At 38.7% G+C, this 14,451-nt stretch overlaps 1 protein-coding gene and 1 long non-coding RNA gene across 2 annotated transcripts; one reads left to right on the top strand and one right to left on the bottom strand.

The window, feature by feature from the left end:
* Nucleotides 1–4,153, top strand: LOC135080913 (sodium channel protein Nach-like). The gene is made up of 8 exons (XM_063975644.1): nucleotides 1–194; nucleotides 578–772; nucleotides 1,658–1,826; nucleotides 2,020–2,147; nucleotides 2,241–2,370; nucleotides 2,718–2,867; nucleotides 3,322–3,493; nucleotides 3,975–4,153. Exons 1-8 carry the CDS (start codon nucleotides 1–3, stop codon nucleotides 4,151–4,153), a joined length of 1,317 nt encoding a protein of 438 aa, XP_063831714.1.
* Nucleotides 4,154–9,623: 5,470 nt separating this feature from the next.
* Nucleotides 9,624–11,974, bottom strand: LOC135080444 (uncharacterized). Its single transcript, XR_010259016.1, has 2 exons — nucleotides 11,886–11,974; nucleotides 9,624–10,615 (listed from the first exon to the last, which is right to left on the bottom strand). It is a non-coding gene; the product is annotated as an uncharacterized LOC135080444 (long non-coding RNA).
* Between the last annotated feature and the right edge of the window lie 2,477 nt (nucleotides 11,975–14,451).

Consider the following 14,451-nt stretch of genomic DNA (forward strand, 5'->3'; position numbering starts at 1 on the left):
ATGCGCACAGTAGACCCGGCCGTCTGGTCCAAGTACAAGGCCAAGAGCGGCGTGAAGCTGAGCTGGCAACAGGCCGAGAGTCTGGAGGAGAGGCTGCGCAGGAGTCTGGTGGACGCTTTCAAGGAGTACGTCACGCACTGCACGATCAAGGGCGTCAGATTCGCGACGGATAAGGACTCTCCGACGGCTATGAGGTGGGTAACATACAAGTATGTTACCATAAGTATGTAAATTCTTTGAAAGTGAGCTAAAGTGAGCCAATTTGTAGGTACGCCTGTTAGTTTCATGCTTTATCAAATCACCTGGCGGTGAATTATCGCTTAGGTACCATTGAAGTAATCAGTGATTTCAAAATAAAAGATCCCATCGTTTTTATTATCCGTGGAAATATCGTGGTTGGTGCAATAAAGTAGCTCTTCAATTTCTCAAATCTCACTCAATTAAGTACGAGTAAGTAGCTGTACTGCTTATAGAATTACAATAATGCCTTTCAACGACATAAGTACGTTTTCTTCGATCTTCAAACTCAAATTCCACGTAAAAGCTAGAGCCACGGCTTTCCTAGGTGGTGCTACAGGATCATCATGCTCCTCCTCATGATCTGGGGCTCGTCGTGGGTGGCGTTCAACTGCTACAGGGCGCGCGTGCGTCCTCCGCTGCAGATCAACCTCCAGGATAGCGAGGGCGCGCCCTCCGTGCCCTTCCCGGCCGTCGGTATTTGCAGCAACTGCCTCGTCAGCGAGAAGGCACTCGAGCTCTATGCTGATGAACTGTGCGTATGATTGCAAGAATCCTCGGCACTTGCAACAACTGTCTCGTCAGTGAGAAGGTACTCTAGCTATACGCTGATGAGCTGTGTATAACTGCTACAGGCCACGTTCACGTGCTCATCTGCAAATCAACCTTGAGGCTAGCGAGTACGTCCTCAGTGCCCTAGGGATGTTTCCTGGGTCAAAAAGCAAAAGTTTTAATTAGTCCGTCAGTTAACTTATCAAAAAATACTCTACACGTATTTTTCACTTTTTCAAACTAATGAAAATTTAAAGAGATAAAGCGCGCCAAAGTTCATAAGAAGAGGCCCGTGACGTCAATGCGTGCATAAAAAGTGCCGCACGTTGTGACGTCGTGCGGAACTTCAACGCACCATAACTATGTAATTATTTGTTAGATTGACAAATAAAAATATATGTGTCCAATATTTTTTGATATTAAACATGACGGACTAAAAAATTTTTTTTAGGAAACTAGCCTATTGCCTCGTAAGCAAGAAGGCACTTTAGCTTTATGCTTATGAGCTGTGCGTATGATGGCCAGTTTCTATTCGGTGACAGGTATTCGGAGGCTTTCCGTGGTACTAGTCAAGTTGGATTCTCTATAGGTACTCAGAGGATCTGGTTTTGATCCTCAGTTGCGAGACGCTTAGTGTTAGATCACTCTGTGTATTTGTTCCCAGTTTGGTTTAATCCACTTGCTTGTCCGGAAAATAAAATGATTCCGTCCAAAACATATCAGCCTCCTATTTTTCTCAGAAGTTACAGCCCACACGACATGGTAAGATCTGTGACATTGCTTTAATTTTAACAACAGGTGCTCACGTTTTTTCATAACCATTGATTTGTCACAATCACATTCTTTCACAAGTTATGACTGATTTCAGGGTTGCAAAAGATAATAACAGATCACTCTCGAGAGAGGACATAAAGACCTATCTAAAGAACTTCGGAGCGATGATCACTAGCTCCCGACCGAAGAATGAGGACCTGCAGTTTCTACGCTTCCTTTACAAGATAGATAACAACTTTAACATAACCGATCTTATGTATAAGGTAAGGTAAAGTAATAATAAATCAATAATGAAATTTTCCTAGTACTATGTCATCATCATCAAGTCATTAGTCTCCACTGTAGGTAAGAGCACAACCCCCCCCCCCCCCCTCAAATTAATTAAGTGAAGGATTTGGTCTACTTGGCATGGAGAGGAGATACTAAATAGAATTTAATTTAAAATTAAAATTCCAGCTGGCACCTAAGTGTTCTTCCATCCTTAAGAAGTGTTCCTGGCGCGGCCGCCTGATTGACTGCCAGATCATGTTTGCAGAGAGGGCCACTCCCCTCGGCTTCTGCTGTGTCTTCAACTCTAGATACTAGTAAGTTCTGACAACAGAACAAAAAGAGATCACAGCTTTCTAAATCTGCATCTGTTTAAACGAAAAGTTAACGGGCTTAACTTCTATTTTTAGCCCAGTGGATATGAATAACGGAGCAAAGACACTCGACAGGACCGGCGTGAACCATGGACTGCTGGTGGTTGTGAAGGAGAACCCTGATGACTTTGCGGTCATCCGACGCCCCACTCTAATCGGTTTGGATGTGAGTTTTAAATTATAATTGAAAAAGTTTGCTCACTTCGAAACCATTAAATTGTATGTATTTCCTTATCTCAGGACTAATGCTCAACCTTTGTTGGTTGGGCTGCCAAACAGTAGCCTTGTTATATGCAGGAATTGCAGTGATGGAAACAAGAGGGGATATCCCTGCGAGGCAAACAATGGCCATTGTTAAATTTCTTCCTTTACTTCTACTCAGCACCAGCAGATATGTTGTTCCGTATTGATGGTCGGGCAAACTATATTGGTGCCAAGAAAAGGGGCTCCATACTTATAAAAATTCTGAATTTGAAAAGAAACACCGCTAGATCAAACTGCGAATGATTCCAGGTGATGGTGTTCGACGGCGATGAATACCCGCTACTGGAAAGCGGCGCGGTGCGCACGTACTGCGCAGGAATCAACGACTCAGTCTACTTCAAGCTGGAGGCGCACGCGCAGTACGTAGCTGACTCCGTGGAGTACTTCGACGAGGAGAGGGTGGGTATTCTATAAGTCTCTTTGACTTCAGAAAGAAAAGAAAGAAAGATCAAATCGTCTTCAAAAACGTCAGAAAGATGAAAAAAAAACTAGTATACCTGACACTCTGACAGGTTTTGCAGGCCAACAGTTGACAGTAAATTTGCAGCAAAGAAACTATCAGGAAAATAATCTGTCTGGAAATAGAAATCTGTCTGACAACTTTTAGATTCTTCCAAGTTTGATGGCTTGATTCAAGCACATTGTCTAAAGGAATCTTTGAATAATAGATGTGATTCGGTTCTTCGATTCTGTTTCTTCTAAGAGCGTTCTTCATCCAAAAGATCATCATTTTAAACATATCTTGCAAAGGAAGTATTGTGGCATTAATATGGAATCACTGAATTTATTATTGCGTTGGGAGAAACTATAGCTTCATTCCTTGTACAGATGATAGCATGGTTTCTTTTTATAGCGAGGATGTCGAATCAGCCAGTCCCCTCGTAGTAGTTTCGCCTGGTGCCTGACAGAATGCCGCCGCGCGGTCACCATGGCGATATGCAATTGCGTGCCTTTCTACCTGCCGCGCAACGCCACCGACATCGTCTGCACCACGGAGCATCTTCAGTGCTTGTACAAACATAGGGGTAAAGTAACAACATTTTTTAAGCGTTTCCTTGCAAAATAAACTCTACTGGACCAAACAAAATAAGCTTAAGCATTGGCTTACGGCTCATCTACTGCTATGCATTTTGTCAACGATTACGATTGAGGACATTAGTGTGTTGGTGAAGAAATTGGCATAAATAAGGTTATACATAGAATGAAAAAAACAGCCATTGTCAACATCTTCAAGCTGTGATAAGCTGCTTTTCCATCGCTTTCGTCTATGACGTAGTTATAGTAGGAAATCGCCAATTTTCAATTGGTTATCCTGAAATTGGAGGAGACCTATGTTAAGCAGTGACCATCCTGTGTCTGAAATGATGACTATGATGAAGACTCTCGCCAATTTCCAATTGGTTTCCCATAATTGGGGGAGACCTATGTTCAGCAGTGACCAATTATTGACCATCATGTGTCTTGAAATGATCATGAAGCTCTAAGTTTACTTTTATCAACGCCCAGAGAAGATGAGGTACTACTACCCGGGGGACATGCAGGACGCCAGTCTGGGCGAGGAGCTGCAGGACTCGCAGTCGTGCCCCGCCTGCGAGCCCGACTGCGCGCGCATCTACCACTCCGCCAACGCTTTCCACACGCTCTACTATCGCTCCGAGAAGCTGTTCAGCAATCAGTTCAGGTGATTTTGCTGCTTGCTTCTTCTCCGTCGAAATCCTCTGCCAGAATACAATCAAATAAAGCTATCACAAATCGTTTGACGTTTATATCCATTGGACATAATGTACAGTCGCGGAATGAAAAGGTTCGTCACCTTAGTGTCGGTTTTCGCTTGCACTAGGTACTGTAAGAGTCAAACCTGCCAACATAACAGTGCAAGAAACAGTACTACTGCTAACATTTAAATAAATATGACGTTTGCTAACGAATAAGGTTTTGCTTGTTTATTTTTCTATCCCATCAGTGCAATGCAGTGATGACATTGACCAATAATTGACAATAGTTTTTTATTTATTTAATAGACATAATAATGGCAGGTTGAACCAACAAGAAGGTTTTAGTTTATCAATCATGATAATCTTCTTGACAAGATAAATCGTCAAACAACTTTGATCTGAATAATTTTGAACTTTACTTACGAACAGTTAAAGATTATTTTCTCTAACTCGAGATTATTCTGTAACATAGTTTCAAAAGGTAATATGTGCTCGCGATTCGTTGAAGGAATCAATTTGAAAACTGACAAACCTTTTCATTCCGTGACTGTACTTGCGTACGAGATACTTTTAAATGGCTCTAGATTAATGTTCTCGTGGACGGATCAATTGACTTTGTCCCTTCTATTGACTATTGATGCTGGCAATTAGAGCGTACTATTTTGGTATGATGGCTGATGAGAGCTGCCTCAATCTGCTGAATCAATCTGCAGTTTATGTCACACCTACACTGTTACAAGCTCAGTGTTCTCTGACACCGTTGTTCATTATCCTCTTCAATATTAACGAAACGTTAAAAAGGGTCTCACTCTCAACAAGATGTTTCCTGAAGTCTTATCATTACTTCTCTTGAGTAGTTTCATTTCGTGAGTACAATGACATTGTCTTGTTGTAGATTAGCTGTATCGCTCGCCAACACAACAGTGCTGCGGTTCTACTACACGACGCTCAAACACCAGGTGTACAACGTGGAAATCAACATGAGCTGGTACGAGGCCTTTGGTAAGTGTCGTGAAACAAATATCTTTTCGTTCATTCTAGCATTCCGTCCACTGCTGGACAAAGGACTTCCTCACAGACTTTCACAAGTGCTGTGTCTCTCAAATCTTCTGTTTTATATTTTACTAGCTTTTCCCCGCGGCTTCACCCGCGTAAAATTTCGTTTGTCACAGATCGTCATAAATTATAGCCTATTCGTTGTTCTGGGTTATAAACAATAATACTGTAAAGTTTCATCAAAATCCGTAATTATAGCAGTTTTTGCGTGAAAGAATAACAAACATCCAGACATCCAAACTTTCGCATTTATAATATTAGTAGGATATCTCACTGATACAGAGCTTTATAGTCCAGTCATTATAGTAAGTTCACCTCGGAATTCGAGATACCCAGCTGTAAGTCTGTAAATATGTGTATATTGACACCCTAAAAGTTGTCTCAAAACCTACATATCGCACGTCCTCTAAAAGACTGTCACAACATAAAAAAGCGTGTTTCGAGAAAAAGCGGTTTTAAGTTTTTTTTTGACTTCGTAACAATGTTATGATCACTCGGTAGATGAATTTCTTAATCGTTTTATATGAATTTTATGGACAATTTATTAAACTTACTTGAGAAAATTTTAAGTTGGAAAAAAGGTTGCAAAAATATAGATTTTTCCTTAAATTTATAAAAAATGGCCCATAATATGACACTTTTTTTGATTAGGGTGTTGTAATTTATGTAATAATACAATATATGCAAATGGAATTATTTATTATAATAGCTCTTATAATAAGCTATAATGTTTATAAATCTAATAGGAACATCAAAAAGTCACATAAAAAGTCTTTCCTTAAGCTAAGGTACATAATCAGTCATATCCATCCAAATTTAAGGTACTGTCGTAGATTTAATCTTAAATAAACATGAAATTACAAACTTTTGAAAAAAGAGGCATAAAAATTTGGGATGTGGTTGCTCTCTACCAAACTCAGAAGATCCCTTTTTTATTTTCTTTAAGATTTGGTTTACATTTATAAGCCGGTTTCATTTTAATATTTCTAGCGGACAGTTGCTTTTTTGTGATTTGAACTTCCTGAAACACAGTTTGTTTATATGAGTGTTTAATAAAAACTTTAGAGGGTTCACCTTGAATCACCTTGAAAACTTTTATTTCAGCTGTTTTTAAATTTTTGGCATTAAAACCCATATCGTCAGCTAAACTTTTCATAGAGAAAAAATCTTTAAAACTCATTTCATTTACATGGTATGGGTTGCCTTTCTTCTTGGCATTGCGTATTATTTGAGCGTACTGGCTGGGGACATAAATTGGTCCAGATCTGAGGTTCTTCTTTATAGATTGTTCAAGCTGTGCTTCAAATTCCAAAAGGAGATGTTTCTGTCTTCTATTATAAGTCAAAATTAAATAACCTGAATTTTTATTTTTTCTATGTATATTTTCGCTTTGATAAAGTATGCCAATATTAAATCAATAACCCACAAATACCTTATAACAGGCCACACCCAGAATGAAGGGGATTCAGTTCATTCCACCATAGAAAAATCTATAAAGAAGAACCTCAGATCTGGACCAATTTATGTCCCCAGCCAGTACGCTCAAATAATACGCAATGCCAAGAAGAAAGGCAACCCATACCATGTAAATGAAATGAGTTTTAAAGATTTTTTTCTCTATGAAAAGTTTAGCTGACGATATGGGTTTTAATGCCAAAAATTTAAAAACAGCTGAAATAAAAGTTTTCAAGGTGATTCAAGGTGAACCCTCTAAAGTTTTTATTAAACACTCATATAAACAAACTGTGTTTCAGGAAGTTCAAATCACAAAAAAGCAACTGTCCGCTAGAAATATTAAAATGAAACCGGCTTATAAAAATGTAAACCAAATCTTAAAGAAAATAAAAAAAGGGATCTTCTGAGTTTGGTAGAGAGCAACCACATCCCAAATTATGCCTCTTTTTTCAAAAGTTTGTAATTTCATGTTTATTTAAGATTAAATCTACGAGAGTACTACCTTAAATTTGGATGGATATGACTGATTATGTGTACCTTAGCTTAAGGAAAAACTTTTTATGTGACTTTTTGATGTTCCTATTAGATTTATAAACATTATAGTTTATTATAAGAGCTATCATAATAATCTGACACAATATAAACACACACACACACATAATAAACACACGAAACACACTTCGTTACTAAACAGTAAACGAAAAGAAGATTGGATATGTCAGATACAAAACGGCCATAACCTACAATATTACAGAATTCCAAGCACGTATAACTTAAAATATCTAAAACTGGAATGAATAAAAAAGACATAACCTATATCGTGTCTCTTTTTTTAATCAGTTTGCACAAGTTTTTGCTCAATAAAAAGAAAAAAGTGACACAACCTAGAATGCATCTGTTTTGCCTACAAAAAAAACACAAACTACTGGAAATTTTGAGTAAAACAACGCCATAAACTATAATGTAACACTCTTTTGGATAACATTACGAACTTTTAATAAATAATGAATGCACTAAACTGTAGTATTACGTGTTATGACAGTTTTGCACGCATTGTATTTATGCAATTTGAAATTAACTTACCCAAAATACAGCCCCAAGACAGGTTATGACAGTTTTCACGATCACTAATACACGTCCACTCGTCGCAAGTATCTATACGACACTGTTCGTGAGTGAGTCATGCAAATTCCTGCTCCCGTGAAAACTGACACTTGCGCCATCTAGTATCTTTTTTTCATACCACAGATACGGCTGTTTTTTCCATCGATAGGAAATCGAAAGCGAAATAAAACTACATTTATAACTAAAATCACACTTTTTCTGTGTTATGACAGTTTTTTAGAGGACGTGCGATATGGTAGGGTGTAAGCAACTATTAAATTTCAAGGTCAACGGTCACAAAAATCGGTATTTTGCGCGTTTTTTAGAAATATCTCATTTCCTATGGGTTTTTTGCTATTTGTATTTATTATCAATATTGTAGAATACTAAATTCTCTACAAATTTTGCTTCAAAAATTTTTTTATACGGTGAACCGTTTTCGAGATAGAGGGCGGAGAGCGCGCGGTCACTGCATCACTTCAGGTCAACTTAAGCGCAAATTCCCGTGGGAATTTCGGGAATTCCTTGTTGTAAATAAGCTTTAAGTTTACTAAGGTACCTACATGCCAAATTTCAAGCGTCTAACTTCCGTTAAGCGTTTAGATTTTTCATACAAAAGGATTTTCCCGCTAATTCCTGTTCCCGTGGGAATTCCTAAGTATACTATAACCTGCCCAGGTGTATGAAGAATAATTGTACCAAGTTTCGTTAAAATCCGTCGAGTAGTTTTTGTTTCTATAAGGAACATACAGACGGACAGACAGACAGACAAAAATTTTACTGATTGCATTTTTGGCATCAGTATCGATCACCAATCACCCCCTGATAGTTATTTTGAAAATATATTTCATGTATAGAATTGACCTCTACAGATTTATTATAAGTAGGTACTAGCGGCCGCTCTCTATCTCGAAAACGGTTCACCGTATAAAAATTTTTTTTAAACAAAATTTGTAGAGAATTTAGTATTCTACAATATTGATAATAAATACAAATAGCAAAAAACCCATAGGAAATGAGATATTTCCAAAAAAAGCGCAAAAAACCGATTTTTGTGACCTTTGACCTTAAAATTTAATAGTTGCTTACACCCTACCATATGTAGGTTTTGAGACAACTTTTAGGGTGTCAATATACAAGTATTTACAGACTTACAGCTGGGTATCTCGAATTCCGAGATTCTTACCTAATTTAAGCTTAAATGACTGGACTATTACTCAATTTTCAGCCACAATCAGCTGTCACATCTGTTTTATGCTGGGGGTTTCCCTGATATCCGTGGCCGAGCTGGTGTTCCACCTGACCTTCCGATGGGTCTACCACTTCATGCGGAGGTCACCACGGATCAAACGAAGAGATACGTAAACTTGTTTTTGTAGAGTAACATATTTTAACAATATGCGTACACACCTAAGTTGTTTGTTTTCTAACAAATGGTTGTTTGCCAATCGAATAAAAATTATGTTTGCATGTATAAACAATTAGTAAAAATAATTAAAATGTCATTCGACCTACGCCACGCCTAACGTGTAATGTAATAAATAAATAAAATAAATAAAAGGTATTTATTTCAGGCATAGCCCATAAAAGTGTTAGTAACAAAGGTCTTATAAACTATAGTTAGTAAATCACACAATAACCTCTGCATAATTAAAGAACGACAATTGATTTTATTGTAATGTATTTTATTGTGTAATCACGTAGTATATTATACCATACGATTATAGTAACATATTAACTATAAAATTATAATCAAAATAATGTGGAAAAAATGTGATATGAAGGATAACAGATATTATAACGGAAGTAAACAAAAACAAAAATCTAATTTGCATTGATTAATTTATTTAAGCTTACTTATATTTCTAAAGAAACAGTCGCTAATAAAACATTTTTGTATTATTAAATATAAATAACAGCTTGGCACAAACAATAACTAGTTAAATAGCAAAATAAAGTTAATTCAAGATAACTTCTGAAATCCAGTTTACAATATTTTTGATAAAAATGCTTGCGTAATAGATAAACTTCTTTGGCCTTTTGTTGTATGATTTTATTTGTTAAGGTTATGGTTATGATGTCTTTACTGTCAAAATAAATATTATTGTGTAGATTTGTTAAGAGATCTTTCCGCTCGTGCGCCTACGAGCGGTTAGGCAAACGATTCGGATATAATGCCGTAGTTAGAGAATTAAAAGAAGCGTCCTTTGCGAAACTGCTCTCAATGAGATGTCGCCACACCTGCGTGAGGTTGCGATACTGGCCAAAATAATACGAGATTAAATCTGCATTGTTTTAAGCATTACCGAGATGATTTATCTTGAATTAGTGTTCAATGACGTATTTTTAAAAGATGTTACATTTAACTATAGCCTTAACCTTGAATTTTATAGGAAAATAAATGACAGACTTAAGGTGGATTCGACCAATCAAGAGTGAATATTAATCTCAGAATAAAAAGTCAGTTATTCGACATTTTTATATATTACTAGATACTGTCAATGTGTCAGTTATACCAGCAGGAGGTATTCTCGGATAAAAGTTTGGTGGAATCAGGCCGTAAGGGACATTTGTTGGCGCTATTTTAGTTTTGAGAAGAGCTTACAAATTCAAACAACGGTTTTTATTCATAAGTTTCTTGGCATTATTTTAGCTGCTGTCTGCCTTCGTTGTTTGTTTAATTTACTAATTGTAAATTGGATTTCAAAAATATAGTACGTTTAGTTAGGGATTATTGACGATGTCATTGGGGACGTCTTCGACTGCTCCCTCGCAGTTGCCCGGGGACGGCGGGTCGCCAATTATCGCTGGGATGACCTGAAATCATTACGTCATTGTTTACATATCTGCAATAAGTTTCATTGTTATGCATGCATTGAGAGTGTAGACAAAATTTGACGTTCGTGATCGCTTCGCAACGTCTCTAAATTACGTACTACATACATACAAAATGATGAAATAGCCCCTAACTCCTGCAGCCCGGTCGTGCTAAGCTCCTAGAACGAGTATCATGTGACAGAACTAAGAAGCCAGTCTACCTTTCCTCCCAGCATGACTCGTCACGCAGATCCTCGGATCTGCGTGACCTTCGCGACTGCGGCGTGGTCAGAGGCAGCCAGTAGGTCACGCTATATAATGATCCTTAGGCACATAGGAACAAGGAACAGACCTGAACAGCAAGCCTACCCCAATACCTGTTCTTCCAGCATGACCAGGATCTGCGCGACCTTCTTGATGGCCTTTAGCTCCTGCGGCGTGGTCAGCGGCTGCCAGTAGGTCACGGTATAATGATCCTTAGGCACATAGGAACAAGGAACAGAACTGAACAGCAAGCCTACCCCAATACCTGTTCTCCCAGCATAACCAGGATCTGTGCGACCTTCTTGATGGCCTCCAGCTCCTGCGGCGTGGGCAGCGGCAGCCAGAGCACGCTATAATGATCCTTAGGCACATAGGAGCAAGGAACAGAACTGAACAGCAAGCCTACCCCAATACCTGTTCTCCAAGCATAACCAGGATCTGCGCGACCTTCTTGATGACCTCCAGCTCCTGCGGCATCGCAGCGGCAGCCAGAGCACGCTATAATGATCCTTAAGAACATAGGAACAAGGAACAGAATTGAACAGCAAGCCTACCCCAATACCTGTTCTCCCAGCATAACCAGGATCTGGGCGACCTTCTTGATGGCCTTCTGCTCCTGCGGTTTCGCAGCGTCAACCAGAGCACGCTACAATGATCCTTAAGAACATAGGAACAAGGAACAGAACTGAACAGCAAGCCTACCCCAGTACCTGTTCCCCCAGCATAACCAGGATCTGCGCGAACTTCTTGATGGCCTCCTGCTCCTGCGGTTTCGCAGCGTCAGCCAGAGCACGCTATTATGATCCTTAAGCACATGGGAACAAGGAACAGAACTGAACAGCAAGCCTACCCCAGTACCTGTTCCCCCAGCATAACCAGGATCTGCGCGACCTTCTTGATGGCCTCCTGCTCCTGCGGTTTAGCAGCGTCAGCCAGAGCACGCTATAATGATCCTTAGGCACAAAAGAACAAGGAACAGAACTGAACAGCAAGCCTACCCTAGTACCTGTTCCCCCAGCATGACCAGGATCTGCGCGACCTTCTTGATGGCTTCCAGCTCCTGCGGCGTGGGCAGCGGCAGGCGCGCGTCGTCGCGCTGCGCGTGCGCCGCCAGACGGGAGCTCAGCCCCGATACAGCCGACAGCGGGTGCGACGATTCTGGGTCGTGGTAGAACTGGGGAACGTTGGCTTGTTAATTTTTTCAGTTAAAGCAGCTATGCCAAGCATCAACTTGAGCAGTACTCAACATGAACTTTGGCTTATTTATATGGGCAAGTCGTATAAGTAATAGGTCGGAGACACAACTGAATTAAGACAAATAAACAAATATATTAAGACAGCTTGAAAATAGGAGGTGGATGATCATTGATAATTCACATTCGATTACCAATGAATTAAGATGTAAGTAATTTTTATTTGAAGGAAATATAAGTATTAAACTAATAAAATATGACTATGTACTCACTGCTGGACCGCTCCATACATTTTCTACGATCAACACCAAAAGAAGTGCACACAACGGGATCCTTGCTGTCGCCATGGTGTTTCAGTACTGCTTCCAAAGGTTACCACTTATGGCATATAAAGCCCATGTAATGGGTCGAATTTCCACAATTGCTTGATTCTATAACTGCTAAGATTGTTGCAAATATGTAGCTTGATTTAATGCAAAAATGCATGAAATGATTTGCTGAGACGGGTTTCCCGCATAATCTATACTAATATTATAAATGCGAATGTAACTCTGTCTGTCTTGCTTTCACGCCTAAACCACAGAACCGATTTTGATGAAATTTGGCATCGAGATAGTTTGAGTCCCGGTAAAGGACAAAGGATAGTTTTTATCTCGGTTTTTGAAACAGGGACGCGCGCGATAAAGTTTTTCTGTGACAGACAAAATTCCACGCGGGCGAAGCCGCGGGACGAAAGCTAGAAATAATATAACATTATACTAGCGGTTTTCTAATTCATTTTAAATTGTGTCAATATCTGGGGTGGTGGGAGCCTGATGACCTGTACTGCAGGTATACAATTCCTATCACAGTCATCAGTCTTACACAAACAACTTTGTTTTATGAATTGTAATATATTGAATAACTTGTGTCATTGTAATGTTTGTGATGAGAAAATAAAGACTTTGTTTATTTAAAATATGCTAAAATTTAGGCCTCCCCATGCCAACGTAGGATGAGTGGACCAAATTTTCCATTTGCCCCTGGTAATTTGAAGAGAGGAGACTAATTGACCGGATGATGACATTTTATTTAAATTGTTTATAAACAATACTACACAGACCATGGTAGGTTAGATTTAAAAACCATTATGTGTATGGTAGATTCAAGGATTTCATAAGTCATTATGTACAATAAAAATGCTCAAACTGTTAACTTTAGTCCGTAGTTATCTAACAACTCCGATATTCATCATACAATATTTAGCGACCGCCAAAAACCAAGGTGAGTTGGTGGCATTAATAGCAAAACGTTAGTTCCGTAGCGCATCGATATCATCTGTCTGCGGCGCTAGCAGTCGCAGCACTATAAGCGCAGGCGCAGCAGGACCGTGGCATGGCGTTGGCACAATAAAAGGTTTTATTAATTTAATTATTTTCCGCAAATAGGCTTTTAAAAATTAGGGATGTTATGAATACGGTTACGGATATACAAATAATATTATACCGATTTCGGTTACCTACGGATACGGATATCTGTGCAGAATGCAAATCGCAAAAGTTGTCCAACACGGTTCATTCCATACGAATAGAATGGGTACAGAAGAGATTTATTTGGCATCTGTCGCGCTCCTATGGTTGGTAATAAAAAGCTTTCATTTTATGGAACAAGGCACAACAATCACTAAATCAGCGTAGGGACTTGCTTGACTCTGCCTACATCCGAAACTATCCGAAACTTTTGAATAGGTTACGGTTACCGATATATTTTTATTTCGGATATCCGAAAGTTTCGGTTACGGTTACAGAAATCCATAACATCTCTGTTAAAAAGTGCTTTTCAGTATTAATTTAATCCCACCACTTCTTCAGGACTTAAAATGGGCCCTGTTTAGAATAAGTTGCGCAAAAAACTTATACAGATCGATGGTGGAAATATCAATTACTGTAAGGGACAAAACACGACTTTTCAGGAGAGCCAAAAAACGATTTTTTTTTCTTTATACCTCAATATCTTTTTATGAGATGTTACGATTTAAATCGTTTCTATGGCAAAGTTTCTTAGAATTTTCTGTTCTTTCATAATATTTTCGCCATATAAACGCCAAATTTTCGAAAAATGGGTAGTTTAAAAGATAGCATGTCCCTTACATTAAAAAAACGAGCTTGACTGTACCTTACAATGTTGAAATTTCACAGTATGGAATGTCATGTATGTTGTAAGGTACATTTAGGAATAAATACTACAGTAATATTATTGTAACTTGACAATTTTAACATTGAAACCTGATGTAAGTAGAGGTTGCATTCGAGTTTTCATTAACAAAACGAAGAGAAGAGATAGAAACAAGACAACTTGGTGTTCACAAATGCAGTTGGAGGCATCAAATACACATCACCA

Source organism: Ostrinia nubilalis, chromosome 18 (genome assembly GCF_963855985.1).
Source record: "Ostrinia nubilalis chromosome 18, ilOstNubi1.1, whole genome shotgun sequence".
Classification (NCBI taxonomy): domain Eukaryota; kingdom Metazoa; phylum Arthropoda; class Insecta; order Lepidoptera; family Crambidae; genus Ostrinia; species Ostrinia nubilalis.